Genomic DNA, 17,571 nt, shown 5'->3' on the forward strand with positions numbered 1-17,571 from the left:
AAAAAAAAAAAGAAAGAAGTTAGAGTGGGAGAGAGCCAAAGCATAAGAGACTGTTAAAAACTGAGAACAAACTGAGGGTTGATGGGGGGTGGGAGGGAGGGCAGGGTGGGGGGTGGGTACTGAGGAGGGCACCTTTTGGGATGAGCACTGGGTGTTGTATGGAAACCAATTTGACAATAAATTTCATATATTGGAAAAAAAATTAAAAAAAAATTATAAACTTAGAAAAGTTAGAAGGATGGTACAAAGAACACCTTAGTTTGTTAAGATGAAGATCATGTGTAGTTAAGCCTCTTGTAGGCTTTTTTACAGATTGTTGAAAAAAATCTGAAATTTGAACAGATAAATTAGGATTAATTTTTTTTTAATGTTTATTTATTTATTTTGAGAGAGAGAGAGAGAGAGAGAGCGAGCGAGCATGTGCACAAACGGGAGGGGCAGAGACAGAGGGAGAGAGAGAATCCCAAGCAGGCTCCATGCTGACAGTGCAGAGCCTGACATGGGGCTCGATCTCACAAACCATGAGATCATCACCTGAGCCGAAATCAAGAGTTGGATGGCACCCAGGCGCCCCAGATTAATTCTTTATTTTACACAAGGAATCACTTAAATTGTATTTGGAAGTGTTCTGTTGATTATCTTGACAAAGCCAATTTAGTTTGGTGAAACAGCCCTGGATGGGGACCCAGCAGAGGGTCCTTGTCATAGCTGTGCCACTTGTTCCTTTTATAACTTGAAGCTGGGTCCCTAAACTCTGGTCATTGAACACTCACCTGCAGATGGGCATATCACCTGCACTGCTATTTATCTGGTATTTTCTTTATACTGACTCTTAAAAAAAAAAAGATTTATAGAGGTATAATTGACCTAAATAAATGACCTGTACCTCTTAAAAATGTGTGATTAATATACTTTGGCATTATATAGACACCTGTGAAACTGTCAACACAATCAGGAGGACTAGCTTTTTAAAATCTTAAGTCTATTTATTTAAAAGTTTGTTTATTTATTTATTTTGAGAGTGAGCGAGTGAGTGCAAATGGAGGGGCAGAAAGAGAGGTGAACAGAGGACCTGAAGTGGGCTCTGTACTGACAGCAGAGAGCCCAATGTGTGGCTCAAACTCATGAACTGTTAGACCATGACCTGAGCTGAAGTTGGACTCAAAATTTTAATTTTTTTTTACATTTATTTTTGAGAGAGAGAGATTGAGAGAGAGAGAGAGAGAGAGAGAGAGAGAGAGAGACAGTGCGAGTAGGGGAGTGGCAGATAGAGAAGGAGACACACAATCTGAAATAAGCTCCAGGCTCCGAGCTATCAGCACGGAGCCTGATGTGGGGCTTGAACCCATGAACTGTGAGATCATGACCTGAACTGAAGTCAGACTCTTAAATGACTGAGCTACCCAGGTGTCTGATCTTAAGTTTACTTTTAAAGAAACTATATGTTACTAGTTTTTGCTGATTATGTTTTTCTAAATCAGATTGGAACAAATATATAAATACTAAACAAAAATACAGTTGACCCTTGAATGACATGGGTTTGAACTGCATGGGTCACTTACATGTATATTGTTTTAAACAGGTATATTGGGAAAATTTGGGGGGGGACTTGCAACAATTTGGAAAAACTCAAAAACGGCGTGGCCTAGAAATATCAAAAAAATTAAGAAAAAGATGTGTAGATATTAGTCTATTTGATCATTTACCCTACCATAAGATATAAACAGATATAAAAAGTTAAAATTTATCATAACTTATGCACACACATACTGTACATGGTGCCATTCACAGTTGAGAGAAATGTAAACAAACTTAAAGATGCAGTATTAAATCATAACTGCATAAAATCAACTGTAATATGCTTTACTACTGTAATAATTTCGTAGCTATTCTTCTGTTGCTCTTGCGGTGAGCTTGTGTTGTGAGTATCTGCTTAAAAATGCTGTGTGATGCTAATCGTCTCCATGTGAGCAATTGGTCCCTTCAGTGAATTGCATATCACAGTCAAAACTGATCTTTTGTGGTTCTTGCATATTTTTCACATTGAAATACATTTAAAACGTATAAATCACGTGTAGCGCAATGCCATACACCTTGAGTAACACCAGGGGACCTGTATGAAGTGCCAGTAGTGATGCTGGATGTGCTCCCGAGAAGCAGAGAGAAGTCATGACTTTACAAGAAAAAGTTGAATTGCTTGATATGTACCATAGATTGATGTCTGTGGCTGCGGTTGCCCACCATTTCCAGATAAATGAATCCAGTGTAAGGACCATTGTTTAAAAAAAAGAAAAGGGAAACTCATGAACCCATTGTGGCAGCTATGCCAACAGGCACAAAAACCTTGCATTTTTTGCAAAATACTTTTTTTTAATCTCGTATTGAAAATGCAGCTTTAACGCGGGTGTAGGATTGCTGTAAGAAGGGCATACCTATAATCTTTATATGATTTGAGAAAAGATGAAGTCATGTTATGACTACTTAAAACAAAAAGAAGGTGAGGTATCTAAAGCTGGAGAATTTAATGCCAGCAAAGCATGGTTTGATGATTTTAGAAAGAGATTTGGTTTAAAAAATGTTAAGATAAGGGGCGCCTGGGTGGCTCAGTCGGTTGAGTGTTGGCTTGGGTCATGATCTCGCAGTTAACTAGTTCGAGCCCCGCATTAGGCTCTGTGCTGACAGCTCAGAGCCTGGAGCCTGCTTCGGATTCTGTGTCTCCCTCTCTGTCTGCCTCTCCCCCGCTCATGCTCTGTCTCTCTCTGTCTCAAAAATAAAGATAAACATTAAAAAAAAAAAAAAAGTTAAGATAACAAGAGAAGCAACTTCTGCTGACCAAGAGGCAGTAGATACTGGTTCCCAGATGCCATTAAGAAAATCATTGAGGAAAAAGAATATCTTCCTGAACAGCAGACAAAATTACCCTATTCCGGAAAAAAAAAAATGCCACAAAAGACATTGACTAGTAAGGAAGAAAAAGAAGCACTAGCCTTTAAGGCAGGAAGGGATAGGCTAGCTCTACTATTCTATGCAAATGCAGTTGGGTTTATGATCAGCACTGCCCTTGTCTTATAAAGCTGCTAACCCCTGAGTCTTGAAGGGAAAATATGACCATCAACTGCCAGTCTTTTGGTTGTACAAGAAGGTATAGACAATAAGAACTCTCTTTCTGGATAGATTTCATCAATGAAGTCAAAAAGTACCTTGCCAGTAAGGGACTGCCTTAATTATTTTATTTTATTTTATTTATTTTTAGAGAGAGAGCAGGGGAGAGGGGCAGAAGGAGAGAGAGAGAGGGAGAGAGGGAGGAAGGAAGGATCGATCTTAAGTAGGCTCCATGCTCAGTGCAGAGCTGAACGTGAGGCTCCATCTCACCACCCTGAGATGATGACCTGAGCCGAAATCAAGAATCCAAATCAGATGCTTAACCGACCGAATCACCTAGGCGCCCCAAGGACTGCCTTTTAAAGTTCTTTTGAACAAACTGAGGGTTGATGGCGGGTGGGAGGGAGGGGAGGGTGAGTGATGGGTATTGAAGAGGGCACCTTTTGGGATGAGCACTGGGTGTTGTATGGAAACCAATTTGACAATAAATTTCATATATTGAAAAAAAAAACAAAAAAAAACCAAAAAAACCCCAAAAAACAAAAAAAAATAAAGTTCTTTTGATATTGGATAATGCCGCTGACCACCCAGAATCCTATGAGATCAACACTGAAGGTGTCGAAGTGGTGTGCTTGTCCCCAGACATGGCATCTCTAATTCCTCCTCTAGAAGAGGGGGTCATAAGGACCTTTAAGGCTCATTACACACAGTACTATGGAAAGGGTTGTCAGCATTATGGAAGAGAATGTCATGAAGGTCTAGAAGGATTACATCATTGAAGATGCCATTGTTGTAACAGAAAAATCATGAAAGCCTAAGCCTAAAACAAATTTCTGCTGGAGAAAACTGTCCACATGTTGTGCATAACTTCACAGGGTTTACGGCAGAGCCAAACAGAGAAATTATGAAAGAGTTTGTGGATATGGCAAAAAAGGGTGTTTGTGGGGCTTCAAGATATGGGGAGAAAGTCAAGAGCTGATAGGCACCACGCCAGAAGAATTAACAGAAGATAAGTTGATGGAGATAAGTGATCTGAACCAGTGACATGATGAGGAAGAACGTGTAGAAGAAGCAGTGCTAGAAACCAAATTGACATTAGCCAAACTGGCAAAAGGGTTTTGATAATTCAGGACTACTTTTTACTTCTTTTATGACATGGAGCCTTTTATGATATGGGCACTGAAACTGAAGCAAATGATAGGAGGAGGATTGGTACCGGACAGAAACATTTTTTAGAAAAATGAAAAAGCATAAAGTCAGACAAATTGCAACGTATTTCCAGGAAGTTCCACCAAGTGTGCCTGCCCCTTCTCATCCCCTTCTGCCTCTTCCACCTCTGCCACCCTGAGACAGCAAGAACAACCTCTCCTCCTCAGCCGACTCAACATGAAAAAGAGGAGGATGAAGGACTTTATGATGATCCACTTCTACCTGATGAGCAGTAAATAATCACCATGACATACACTTAATAAACTTACCTGTGGTGTATGTGTGTGTGTTATGTGAACGTGTAGTAACTGTATGACAAGAGCCATAGGAGACGTTTTTGTGCCATCATCATCACTACCTGAGTGTTCCTCATGTAGAACCTTGTGTGCAAGACTCATATGGAAGTGGATAGCCTATCTTTACTTAGACACAAGGTGAGTGGTATTTAATATAAAATTAATAATGTGTTAGTTTTCTTACTGTTTCGTGACTTTGTTTTCAAAGAATAACATTACTGTACAGTATGCTTCTCTTGTCTTTGGAGAAACTGCTTATCAGCCTACCATCACCAGTAGGTGTTTTTAAAAATATATATAACAGTGTTTCTAATACTGTATTATGAATGTGACTGTATTACTGTATCCCATAGAATATTATAACCATTTATTCATTAGTGTGTAGGCTAAGCTACTGTGAAGCAATCATATTGATTACACCAGGCTACCATGAAGCAGTCATACTGCTGGTTTTTCGTTATCAATGCATGAGTAAATAAATAAATACACCTGTAAATAAATATGAATTTCTTTTCCATATTATCTTTTCATTTTTGATATCTAGTGTTAGTAATACATGTAACATCCGTCATGTTTTGTATCATATAAAACAGTATTTTTGTAGGTACTAATAGAAGATAGAGGATTCATCTTGTAAACAGTGTAAACTTACAGTATTGATAAATATGGTACAGTACTGTAAATATATGTTCCCTTCCCTTTAAAAAAAATTTTTTTTTAACGTTTATTTATTTTGAGAGACAGAGAAATAGAGCATGAGTGGGGGAGGGGCAGAGAGAGAAGGAGACACAGAATCTGAAGCAGGCTCCAGGCTCTGAGCTGTCAGCACAGAGCCCGATACGGGGCTTGAACTCACGAACCATGAGATCAGAACCTGAGCTAAAGTCGGACGCCTAACTGACCTAGCCACCCAGCCTCCCGCTTTCCTTTTTATTTTTTTAACATTTTCTTTTCTCTAGCTTATTATATTGTACAAACTTAGAATATAATACACATAACATACAGAATATGTGTTAACTGATTGTTATGATATCTGTAAGGCTTTCGGTCAACAGGCTATTAAGTTTTGTGGGAGTCGAAAGTTATATGTGGATTTTTAACTGCATGAAGGGTCAGTACTCCTAGCTCTTGCGTTTTTCAAGAGTCAGGTATATATTCAAACCACATTTCCTGGGCCATTTGTTTCATCTCTCACAGTTTACATCTTAGGACAATTAATGTTTCTGGCATAGCATAAGAAGGGAGAAACAAGTAAAGCTCAAACAGATAGATGTTAATTAATATTTATGTATTTCATTAAAAAAAATTGGTGGGAGAAGAGGATGAAAAGTTAAAAAGGATGATATGGATGTACTTGCTAGTGAAAGTTAATTTCTCCAAGCTTTCCAGTGCCATCTTATTCCAGCTTACCAAGAATTGGTTGTAAATTCAGTATTTTTCTGGAAATGCTTCCATTTGAACTGGTGCTATAATGATTTTGGGATCTCTGAGTTAGGTAGGATGGTGTCTGTGTTGATGTAAAGATTTACTTCATACCCCTTCTTTTTCTTTTTTAAGCTTCACTATAATGTGACTACAACCAAACTAGTGAATCCAGATCAACTCTTGAATGAAATAATGTCTGTTCTTCCAAAGAAGCATGTTGACTTTGTACAAAAGGGGTAAGAAGCACACTTAGAGGCTGTTGCATTTATTTATTTTTTTTAAACATTTTTTTAACGTTTATTCATTTTTTGAGACAGAGAGAGACAGAGCATGAATGGGGAAAGGTCAGAGAGAGAGGGAGACACAGAATCTGAAACAGGCTCCAGGCTCTGAGCTGTCAGCACAGAGCCCGACGCGGGGCTTGAACTCACGGACCGCGAGATCATGACCTGAGCCGAAGTCGGACGCCTAACCGACTGAGCCACCCTGGCGCCCCAAGGCTGTTGCATTTATTACTTGATATCTTTTGAGCTTTGAGAAGACATGTATTGATTCTTCTCTTTTAAAAAAAAATTTTTCCCACCTCATTTTCATCAAAAAAGCTCTTATGGCAGTGTCATTGTTCATAATTTAGCTTCTTTGGTTTTGTATGAGCTAGTGCCATATTGTCACCACTTTCAAAATTAGACTTTTCAAAATAGGAAAAATCTGAACTCCTTCCAGTTTTTTTTTTCCAGTCGAGACACCTCAGACCAATCAGGGGTTTATAGAATCCTTTCGTTTATGACTTGCTGTTGGACAGGACTGGGTTTTCACCATTTTAGGAAATTATTTCAGCTTAACTCTTTCCCACCGTTCAGTGAGCTGCTGGCAAAGCCTCTGTGGCTGTGATCTCATGGTCTGAATGGCCAGACCTCTTCTCGTTTCCTAAGATGTTCATATTTCTAAGTATTTCCAGTTATGTCTTTCAAATTTCATTATTGAGGCAGATAAAAAGAGCCACTAATTGATATAAAAAACATTTAACTAGATTTCAACGTTCAATAAAAAACATTTAACTAGATGTTCAATTTAGAGGAAGATTTTAAGAAACAATCTTTTGCAAAAGTAATTTTACTTTTCATTATCTGTACATGTTGGTAAGCATTCCTTACCTGGACCCTGGCTTTCTTCTTTAGGCATCATCAGAACACATATAACTCTCTCTGACCCGTTCTTCACGCTTGCAGTTTAGCGGTGGGTCCAGAACCTCTAGCCAAATCTATATTAGAAAGCCTTCAATAATTCCTTCAGCATGTGATCTTTCTATCAGATCGCCAACTAGCTGTTAACCAATAATTTATCCATCTAACTTACTCATCAACAGCAAAGTGTCTGCCTTGATCCCTTTTTTTCCCTTTTTATCTCTTCTGTTTAACTTCTTTGTGACAAAGAAGAACATCAAAAGCTAAGTTTTTCAGGGATGTGATGTTACTAATCTCAGGTATATTCTATTATTATCTTTTTTCATTCATGAAGAATTGGCTTTTCTCTCCATATGACTGAATTGCCCTATGCTTCATCTTCCCGTCAGGAACCTTAACTACAGAATACTTCTTTTGGCATGTCTGATGATGACTGCTCATTTTTAAGAGATGAAGACCCCAAACACATAACTAAGTAAGAGAAAGAATGATATTTTGTAAAACCTCAAATACATAACAGATACAAGTAATTTCTCCACGCTTCTGTGGAACAGTATCTAATCACGTGCCCCACATATTTAGGGAACTGATATTTAAAATTGATCCTGTTGTCTATTATTTAGTAAGACAAATAAAATGAAAATATTTTGCAAACTAATTAAAAAGTTGATTTACATGAATTCAATTTATGTAACTTTGCAGGAACATACCTGATTCTTAAGTCTTAAGATGTCTTTAAGGCTTCATTTGGCCTGGGCTTTTCCATTTTCAGAATTGTTATATGGCAGTTCTAATTTTATTTATACACACACACACACACACACACACACACCATGTGTTTCAACCATGGAAATGGACCATCTCCATGGGCTTTCTGTTATAACTCTGCCATAAAGTGTAATGATCATAACCTCTTATTACTATTAGAAAAACCTCAGAAACACACACCCTTCTGACAGGTTGGTGGCTTCAGCTTTATTTATATGAAAGAATTTTCTGATGAGGTGCACACAAAAAAATATTCTTAATCTTCCCCATGCTTTCCTTTGTTGTGAACATTGTGGAAATGGCCTACTGTTCATGGATTACACTGTTGAAAGAGTTGCATAAGGAAGACCAGAAGATTTCTTGAGCATAAATGGCATTGGTAGCTATGAAAGGAAGGCTTTTCTTTGGACAAGAGAAAGTTCTGGTAAAGCCTTTCATCTTTATTCTTTCTTAAGATCTTAGTTCAGCTTTTGCAAAAACACTAGTCATGCTCCATGATTAAGGTATAGCTAAGTCATTTGGAAACTGTAAGCAGTAAGATATTGCTTAATGAAATAATGGTTCGTTTTCTCCACTGGCCTCCTATGGGCTTAAAGATTTCTTATACAGAATATTCATGGTTCTGCTACTAACTGGCTTCTTATCTTGTTTTCATAGGTATACACTGAAGTGTCAAACACAGTCAGACTTTGGTAAAGTGACAATGCAGTTTGAACTAGAAGTGTGCCAGCTTCAGAAACCCGACGTGGTGGGTATCAAGAGGCAGCGGCTTAAGGGTGATGCCTGGGTTTACAAGAGATTAGTGGAAGACATCCTGTCTAGCTGCAAGGTATAATTGTTGGCTGGTTTACCCCTGCTGGATGAATGAATATGGGTGTGATACAGCCTGTGTGGAGAATGGTATGATTGGTTTGATTTTTAAAGTCCATTGGAACTCTAGACTTGTTTCTAAAGAGCTGTCTTAAAGACAAATATCTTTTTGTTTTTAAACAAAAGATATTTTGCAGATGAGTCTAAGGCAAGCCCATCTGTCATTATCTATTACTGTCTTTTTTAATCATGTGGTTTTGTATATTAATAACTGTTGACTTTCCTAGATTCACTTCCATATGTGAAAATAAGCTCTCAACTATGTCTCCTTTTAATGTGTAATTTCTTTCTGAATAAAATCATTTGTGAATATGGCAGGCTTCTCCTTTTCTTTGTATTTGGTTTTGATACAAATAAAACCTCAAATGGCTTCCTGACAATTAAGTAGAGACTATTTGGAGATGTTTTATCTGTTATCAAATATGCCTTGGGCAGAAAAAACAGATAAGAATTCATTTGCATAATTTTTTCCTGTCTCTGATTTAAGTAGGATTTATTGAGATCGTTAACTAAGTCACAGCTGTGGTTACCAGAGTTAAACAACACATTTAATATGTTGAATAAAAGAGTATTGACTTCAGTAAGTGTGTTCGGTCAACAATGATAAGTATCTGAACTATGAGCCCCCATGAAATGTTACTTTATGGTAATTTTCCTTAAGTCTCAATGTTGGCCCCAAATTTGTATTTTTATTTCATTTTATTGGTCTCTAAAGGCTAGCACTCAAGTTGTATTTGTATGGATTTTACCAATTAAACTAGTTGGAGAAAAAATAGCTGACTACTTCTAGTCCGTAGTGAGGGAGTATTCTGTCACTCATTTATTCAGTAAACATTTACTAAATGGTTTAGGTCCTGGGGCTGAAGATAATACTGTCTAGTAAACTCAAGGAGTTCAGAATCTATTAAGGGGAGATGCTTAAACTAGTATTTATAGCATAGAGGGGATGACCAACTTTGTCTGGAGGACTAAGGATGATTTTTTGGAGGAAACAGTATTTGTCTTGAAGGATATATAGACGTTCATCAGAAAGAGAAGAGGGAATATGACATTCTTGACAACAAGAAGTGTATGTGCAAAGGCATGGAAATCTAAAATGGTCATGCCGTGTTGAGGGCGGAGGCAGAAGGTGGTGCAAGGGGGAAATAGTAGGAGACGAGGGTTAAACACTGAGTTGGAAGTAAGTGACAAAAGAATTTGAAGGAACCTCAATGCTCCAATAAACAGTTTTGGCAAAGGGAAGCCGTTCAAGGGTTTTACATTTTTTATAATAGCTCTATTGAAATATAATTCACATATTGTAATATTCACCTCTTTAAAGTGTACAATTCAGTGGGTTTAATTATAATCACATTTGTGCAGCCATCCCCATAATCTAATTTTAGAACATTTTCATCATGTCAAAGAGAAACCCTGTATCCAGTAGTGGTCACTCCCAGTTCCCCCACCTTACAGCTCCTGGCACCCACTAATCTACTTTCTGTCTCTGGATTTGAGTGTTCTGGACATTTCATATGAATGGACTCATATAATATGTGCCTGTTGCGTCTGGCTTCTTTTTCAAGATTCATTATTTTCTATCATGTGTCACTACTTCATTCCATTTTACAGCTTAATATCCCATTGTATGGATATATCACGTTTTGTTTATCCATTTATCAATTGGTAGACATTTGGTTTGTTTATACTTCTTGGCTATTGTGAATAATGTTGCTGTGAACATTTGTGTACAGATTTTTGTGTGGTCATATGTTTCCAGTTCTCTTGTGTGTATGTATACCTAGGAGTGGAATTGCTGAGTCATTTAACATTTTGAGGAACTGACGAACTGCTTACCATTTTATGATCCCACCAGTGATCTATGAGGGTTCTAATTTTTCTCCGTTCTCTATAACATTTGTTATTGTCTGCCCATTTTATTTTAGCTCTGTGAAGTGGTATCTCATTATGGTTTTGATTTGCTTTTCCCTAGTGACTAATGATGTTGAGCATCTTTTCATGTGCTTATTGGTCGTACATCTTTTTGGAGAAATATCTATTCAGATCCTTTGGCCATTTTTAATTGGGTTGTTTATCTTTTTATTATTGAGTTGCAAGAAGTCTATAGCTCCAGCTGTAAGTCCCTTATCAAATATATGATTTGCAAATTTTTTCTCTCATTCTTGTAGGTAGTTTTTTTACTTTCTTGATGGTATCTTTTGAAAAACAAAAGTTTAAAATTTTCTAAAGTCCATCTATTTTTATTTTTATAAAACATAAGAGAAGAATCACTCTTCTATCCCAATGGCAGATGGCATGGTCTGGAACAGTGTTTTTCAAAAACTTTTCGCCATGAACCACAGTAAGAAGTCTGTTTTACTTTGGGATGCATTACACATAAATATATTTATAAAACACTGCTTAGCCTTACTATAAGCGTGATACTATTTTCTATTGTTTTTTCCTTTGTAAACATCTATCTTACAATTGCAATCCTTACATTGGAGTTTCTTAGTATATTTACTTTAAAAATTAAAATTAAAGACAATTTTTTTTTGGTATTAATTCAGCCTAGAAATGCTGTTATTGGCTCCATCAGACTGGATCAAGTAAAAATAGATACCCTGACTGCTATTTAGCCTAAATCTTCCTTTTCTTTAAGGAAAAGAAATGTTAATGTTTGCCATATCATCTAAAATCTATCACTTAGCTCAAATATTATAGAACCACTTGGAAAATTAAAGGAGTATAGTTGTGAGTTGAGGAAATGAGGCTGCTTTTGTTCGTTTAGATTGTTGGTGCTAAGCTAAATGTGCATAGTTTTAGGTTGGCTTCACTTTCCGTTGTCCAGCCACACCTGGACTTCTTTGGAGGGTGTGTGTGCATTTTATGTCCAGAGGAAGGCAGTGTGAAATGGGGAGGGAGCCTCTGAGGAACGGTTGAAGGAACTGGGAGTTTGGGGAACAACTTAGGGCACCAACCTCCGAATACCTGAATGTCTGTCATGAAGGGAGAACATGAGGCTTGTTTGGGTGACAGTGGCAGACAAAGTCCAGTGAGAAGTTGGAGGTAGAGGTTATATCTTACTCATCTTTGTGGTCTCCGTATTTACTCAGTATATACTTATGAAGTTGAACCATATTGAAGTTAAGCTTACAGTAAAAGGGCTTTCAGAAAAAGTCCAAGCTACCTGACAAGAGAAAGGGTGCTAGGAATTTGGTGGTTTCCCTGTCATTGGAGGTGTTCAGACATGTTGGACAGCCATTCATAGGACAGGTCATAAAAGGGATTTAAGTATTGAACTGAACCAGTAGTCCTGAACCTCCTATCTGAACCTCTGTCTGTGATCCAGATGACAGTGTGGAAGATAATGAATCACTTGTTTGCATACTGGGAATAGAGTGACCGAGAAACTTTGGCAGCAGCAGTTTAGGTAATATTGAATATTTTACAAATTGGGAATGATAGAATGGTGAATGAGTCGTATGAGCAATAAAGGATTGTGTTTGTTGGCTGTGATAGGGAAAAAGAGAGTAATGATCATAGTACCTAGTATTGAACACCCACTATGTGCCAGCCACTGCACCGGATGATTTATGTCAGGCGTTAGCAGACTATGGCCTATGGGCCACCTCTATAGCCTCTTTTGATAGTTCTGTTGAAACTCATCTTATCTATGACTGTTTCTGTGCTACAGTGGCAGAGTTGAGTAAATGTGACAGACTGTATGTCCTGCAAAGAATATTTACAATTATAAAGTGTTTACAGAAAAAGTTTGCTGACCCTTGATTTAGATAAATGTTTTTAACTCTAAACATATGAACTCATTTAGTCTTTACACTAACTCTGCATGGTTGGTGGTATCCCTTTTTACAGAGGAGAAAGCTGAGTCTCAGGCAAAGTAATAACTCTCTCAAGGTCGTAAAACCTGTAAGTGTATTGGATTTGAATCAGGCATGACAGGCTCCAAAGTCCATGCTCTTTCCTATACTAGAAACAGATGTAATACCTCTCTCCTGAACTTGTATCATATAGGAAAGCATTATTATATATGATACTTATCAAAAGATTGCTTCTTTCTATAGCAGCAATCTTACACAAACCGGTTAAGATGTAGGAAAACTTGGCTAATTCAGACCTTATTACAGTGTAATTTACTACAGCTGAGTGTGTTATGTGATTCTTCTTGGTGAAGGTAATTAGTAAGAATATAGTCTACTAAGGAAATAAGAACTGAAAGACTTTCAGCTTCTTGGTTCCACAGTGATTTTATGCATTTTTTTAAAGAGCTTGTTTTTGATTATTGTGTAATATGGGCCTGTAGAATTATATATTTTAAAGCCTTTCTGTAGGTTCTGGGTTAGGATCCATTTCCTTACATTTTCTAATTTCTGGAGGCTGCCCACATTTCTCAGTTCATGGCCGTCTTCCTCCATCTTCACACGAAGGCAAGTTGGGTCCTTTTTACATCACATCACTCCCTCCACAGTCACGTTTCCCTCTGACTCAGAACTCTTCTCTCCCTCTTCCACTTTTAAAGACCGTAATGATTACATTGGGCCCACTCATGTAATGCAGGAGTATTTCCCTGTCTTAAGGTTAGCTGTTGGCAACCTTAATTCTGTTTGCAAGCTTAATTCTCTTTTGACATGGAACATCATATTCCTAGATCCCAGGAATTAGGATGCAATGTCTATGGTGCAGGGGCATTCTGCCCATCACAATTGTCAACTGATTTTTGACAAAGACACCAGGACAACTCCGTGGGGTAAAAGAACAAATGGTGTTCAACAAATGGTGTTCAGGGGCGCCTGGCTGGCTCAATTGGTAGAACATGCAACTTTTGAACTTAAGGTTGTGATTTCGTGGGTGTGGAGATTACTTAAAAATAAAATCTTAAAAAAAAAAAAATGGTGTTCCAGTAATTGGATATCCACATGCAAAAAATGAAGTTGGACCCCTCACACCATATTGAAAAAATTAAAATGGATCAGAACCTAAATGTAAAGGCTAAAATGATAAAAATTCTTAGAAAAAAAATGTGGGAGTAAAAGAAACCTTTGATTAGGCAATGGTTATATAGATAAGATATGAAAAGCAGAAGCAACAAATGGAAAAATAGATACATTGGACTTCACCAAAATGAAAAACTTTTGTGCTTCAGAGGACACCAAAAAAAAAATGAAAAGAGAACCTACAGAATGGGAGAAAATATTTGCTAAATACATCTGATAAATGACTTGTATCCAAAATATAAAAGAATTCTTGTACGCCTGGGTGGCTCAGTCGGTTAAGTGTCCAACTCTTGTTTCAGCTCAGGTCATGATCTTACAGTTTGTGAGTTCAAGCCTTGCAGAGGGCTCTCTCTCTGTGCCCCTCCCACACGCCCCTCCTCTCAAAATAAATAAATAAACCTTAAAAAAAAAAAGAATCTGAAAACTGTACGAAAACAGCACAATTTTAAAAATGGGCAAAAGATCTGAACAATACTTCACCAAAGTAGATACATGGATGGCAAATAAATGTATGACAAGATGCTCAACATCATTTGTCTTTAGAGAATTTCAAGTTAAAATAAGATGCCACTACACACCTATTACAATGGCTAAAATCCAAGAAATGGACAATACCAAATGCCGCAAAGGATGTGGAGCAACAGGAACTCTCATTCATTGCTGCTAGAGTGCAGGATAACACATCCACTTTGGAAGACAGTTTGACAGTGTCTTATAAAGCTAAACATAACCTCACTATGTAATTCAGTAATTGTGCTCCTAGGTCTTTGCCCAATGGATTTGAAAACCTAGGTCCACAAAAACTTGTGTGTGAATGTTTATTCATAATTGTCAAAAATTGGAAGCCACAAAAATATTCTTCAATATGTGAGTGGATAAACAGACTTTGGTACATCCATATAATTGAATATTTTTCAACAATAAAAAGAAATGAGGTATCAAACCACAAAAGGACCTGAAGGAATATTAAATGCAAATTACTAAGCGAAAAAAAACCAATCTGAAGAGGCTACCCATTGTACGATTATAATTATATGGCATTCTGGAAGGGGTAAAACTGTAGAGACATTAAAAAAAATCAGTGGTTGCCACGGGATGGGAAGTAGTATTGAATCAGTGAAGCATGGGAATTTTTAGGGTGGTAAAACTATTCTATATGATACTGTAATGGTGGATAAGTACTATTACACATTTGTGAAATCCTATCAAACTTTATAGCACAAAGAGGAAACTCTAGTTTGTCTGAATCTGTTCAGGCTGCTTTAGCAAAGTACCATAGACTGGATGGCTTAAACAGCACTTATTTAAGGGGCTCCTGGGTGGCTCAGTCTGTTAAGCGTCCTACTTTGGCTCAGGTCATGATTTCACGGCTCATGAGTTCAAGCCCTAAATTGGGCTCTGTGCTGACAGCTCAGAACCTGGAGCCTGCTTCATGTTCTATGTCTCCCTCTCTCTCTGCCCCTCCCCTGCTCATGCTGTCTCTCTCTGTCTCTCAAAAATAAATAAACATTAAACAGCACTTATTTTTCACAGTTCTGGAGGCTGAGAAATCCCCCAAGATCAAGGTGCTGGCAGATGCCTGCTGCCCGGTTCAGGCAGCTATCTTCTCCCTGTGACCCTACATGGTGGAAGAAATGAGGAAGCTGTCTGAGGTCTCTTCTGTAAAGGCACGAATCCCATTCATGACGGCTCCATTCTCATGACCTAATCACCTCCCAAAGCCCTACCTCTGGACACCATCACATTGGAGATCAAGTTTTCAACGTATGAATTGAGGATGGAGGGCAGACACAAACATTCAGTCTGTAGTATTACTGTATGTGAATTACATCATTTGAGAAGTTGGGCTATCTCAGGAAGGAATGTATACTGTGACAAGAGAAACTATTAAAAAATGTATGAAATAGCCTCACTGAAGAGGGTGGGGGGAAAGGTACAGATCCGAGTAACTTTGGAAATGAGGAGAGTGTGTAAGAAGCAAGACAAAAGGAGTCACACATAAACACTGATGACAAAATGGTTTCCCATGAGAAGACAGGTTAACAGTTCTGATACTTGTATACTGGAATTGAAGTAGATGGATGGTAAATGGTAGAAGCTAGATTTCTCACTGTTGGCGTGGGAATTTACAGATAAGCAAAGGAAGGGGGCTAGAATGATCGATGCCCATGTGGTGATGGATTAGGGAAGGAGACATTAGTAAGAACTCATTTACCTTAATATAGATACAGATGGTTGCATATAGAAATAGTTATAGATATGTATATATTTACAACTTAGTGTTTCTTTGTTCTGTTAGCTGAGAAGCTCTGAAAGGCACTCTGGTAGCAACAAGCAGACCTACTGCCCAGATCTTGGTTTTTCATACCATTCTCCAATAAAAGGTACTAGGACTCCTTGGAGAAATGGCTGACCCTAGGACTGAGGCAGGAAATATGCAAGATGGGTCTGAAACAGTGCCAGAAAGTAAGGAAATGCTGATAACAGCAACACTCACCTTGATGGGAATGTGTCAGTAAGTGGAGAGAACTTGGAGCTGTTGGCAGATTTTTAAAAATGTAAGATTTTTGAAATGACAGTTATTGTGAAAGCTCTGTTATGTCTGAGCAGAGAGATCTTGGGCAGTTGCTTGGCTTCGGGAAGCTTTAGGTTTTCAGCTGTTAAAGGGGAAAAAAAACTGACTCATAATACAGGATCTGTCCAAAGTAAGCCCAGAAGATGAGTTTCACAGCATCCTAACTGCACTGTATGTGGAGTGGTCTTGTTAAAACATAAATCTGTTATGTATGCCCATTCTCAGTCCTTCCACTACTGATCTTAATGCCTTCCAAATGATTAGCCTGTTGACTCAAGGCCATTTGTTGAATATGCATTCATTCTTGACTCACTTTTAACTTCATTTAGTTCAGTTATTCAGTTGACATTTATTGAAATTGAACTCCACAGTTGGTGCTAGGTGAGACATGGGAAAGAATACATGTATTGTACTGCCATCAGGGTGCTTAGGGTGTCCATGAGGAACCTGTTGGATAGCGCCAAGATGCATTGAAGTTCTCACATGCGGTTTGGGCGTCTCCTTTCCACGGGATCCTCTAAGCCAACTTCCCAAGAGCCACCTGTTTTTCATAGCATATGAGAAGGGTCTAGAGTATGACCTCTTGTTCCTACTTTAAGCATTTTGAGTCTTCAAAAGACCAGCTCTGGCGTTTTGTATCACTGTGAGACTGCGCTTTAGCAGGAAGAACACTAGATTCTGGAACTCAGGTACATGGACTTCAGAGCTGATTCTGCTTATGACCTTAGGTAGGTTTCTAGCCATCTCTAGGTTTGTTTTTATAACCATGATACACACATGCAAACACATACAAACCTCTTAGGGTCTCTCCTAGCTGGTGCCACAAATGACATTGATGTTTGATGTGTAATTAGGAGTGACGATTTAAAGTTTCAGCTACGATAAGTAGCTCCAACAGAGCAGCTACAAACACCTCACCATGTGACATAAGTGTATACTAAAAATACAACAGTCCTTACAAAGGACACTCTGGCTTAGACAACACTCATCCTCTATATTTAGGTGTTTATTCTGCTGATCTGTTTGGTGTTCTGAATTCTCAGTCTGGTTTATACATGCTGAGAAGCCTCAGGCATTCACTTGATGGAGAGAAATAACTTGCATAGGAAAAATATTTAGAATTACTTAGCACAGAGTTAGAGAGTAGA

General features: G+C 38.0%; 1 protein-coding gene across 3 annotated transcripts in view; it reads left to right on the plus strand.

Moving 5' to 3' along the window:
- Nucleotides 1-15,746, plus strand: part of MELK (maternal embryonic leucine zipper kinase) — a 53,902-nt gene extending 38,156 nt beyond the window's left edge. Inside the window, exons 9-11 of one of the 3 annotated variants that reach the window (XR_007456863.1) lie at nucleotides 6,165-6,268; nucleotides 7,606-8,408; nucleotides 8,642-8,729. Coding sequence is in view for 2 of the 3 variants with exons in the window: in XM_049626487.1 (XP_049482444.1) it covers nucleotides 6,165-6,268; nucleotides 8,642-8,819 (282 nt within the window). In the remaining variant the exon portion in view is untranslated. Of the gene's footprint in view, nucleotides 1-6,164; nucleotides 6,269-7,605; nucleotides 8,409-8,641; nucleotides 9,170-15,381 lie in introns of those variants that run through there. The other 2 variants (XM_049626487.1, XM_049626498.1) reach the window with 2 other exon arrangements.
- Nucleotides 15,747-17,571: the final 1,825 nt, after the last annotated feature.

This window comes from Panthera uncia, chromosome D4 (assembly GCF_023721935.1).
Source record: "Panthera uncia isolate 11264 chromosome D4, Puncia_PCG_1.0, whole genome shotgun sequence".
Classification (NCBI taxonomy): Eukaryota; Metazoa; Chordata; class Mammalia; order Carnivora; family Felidae; genus Panthera; species Panthera uncia.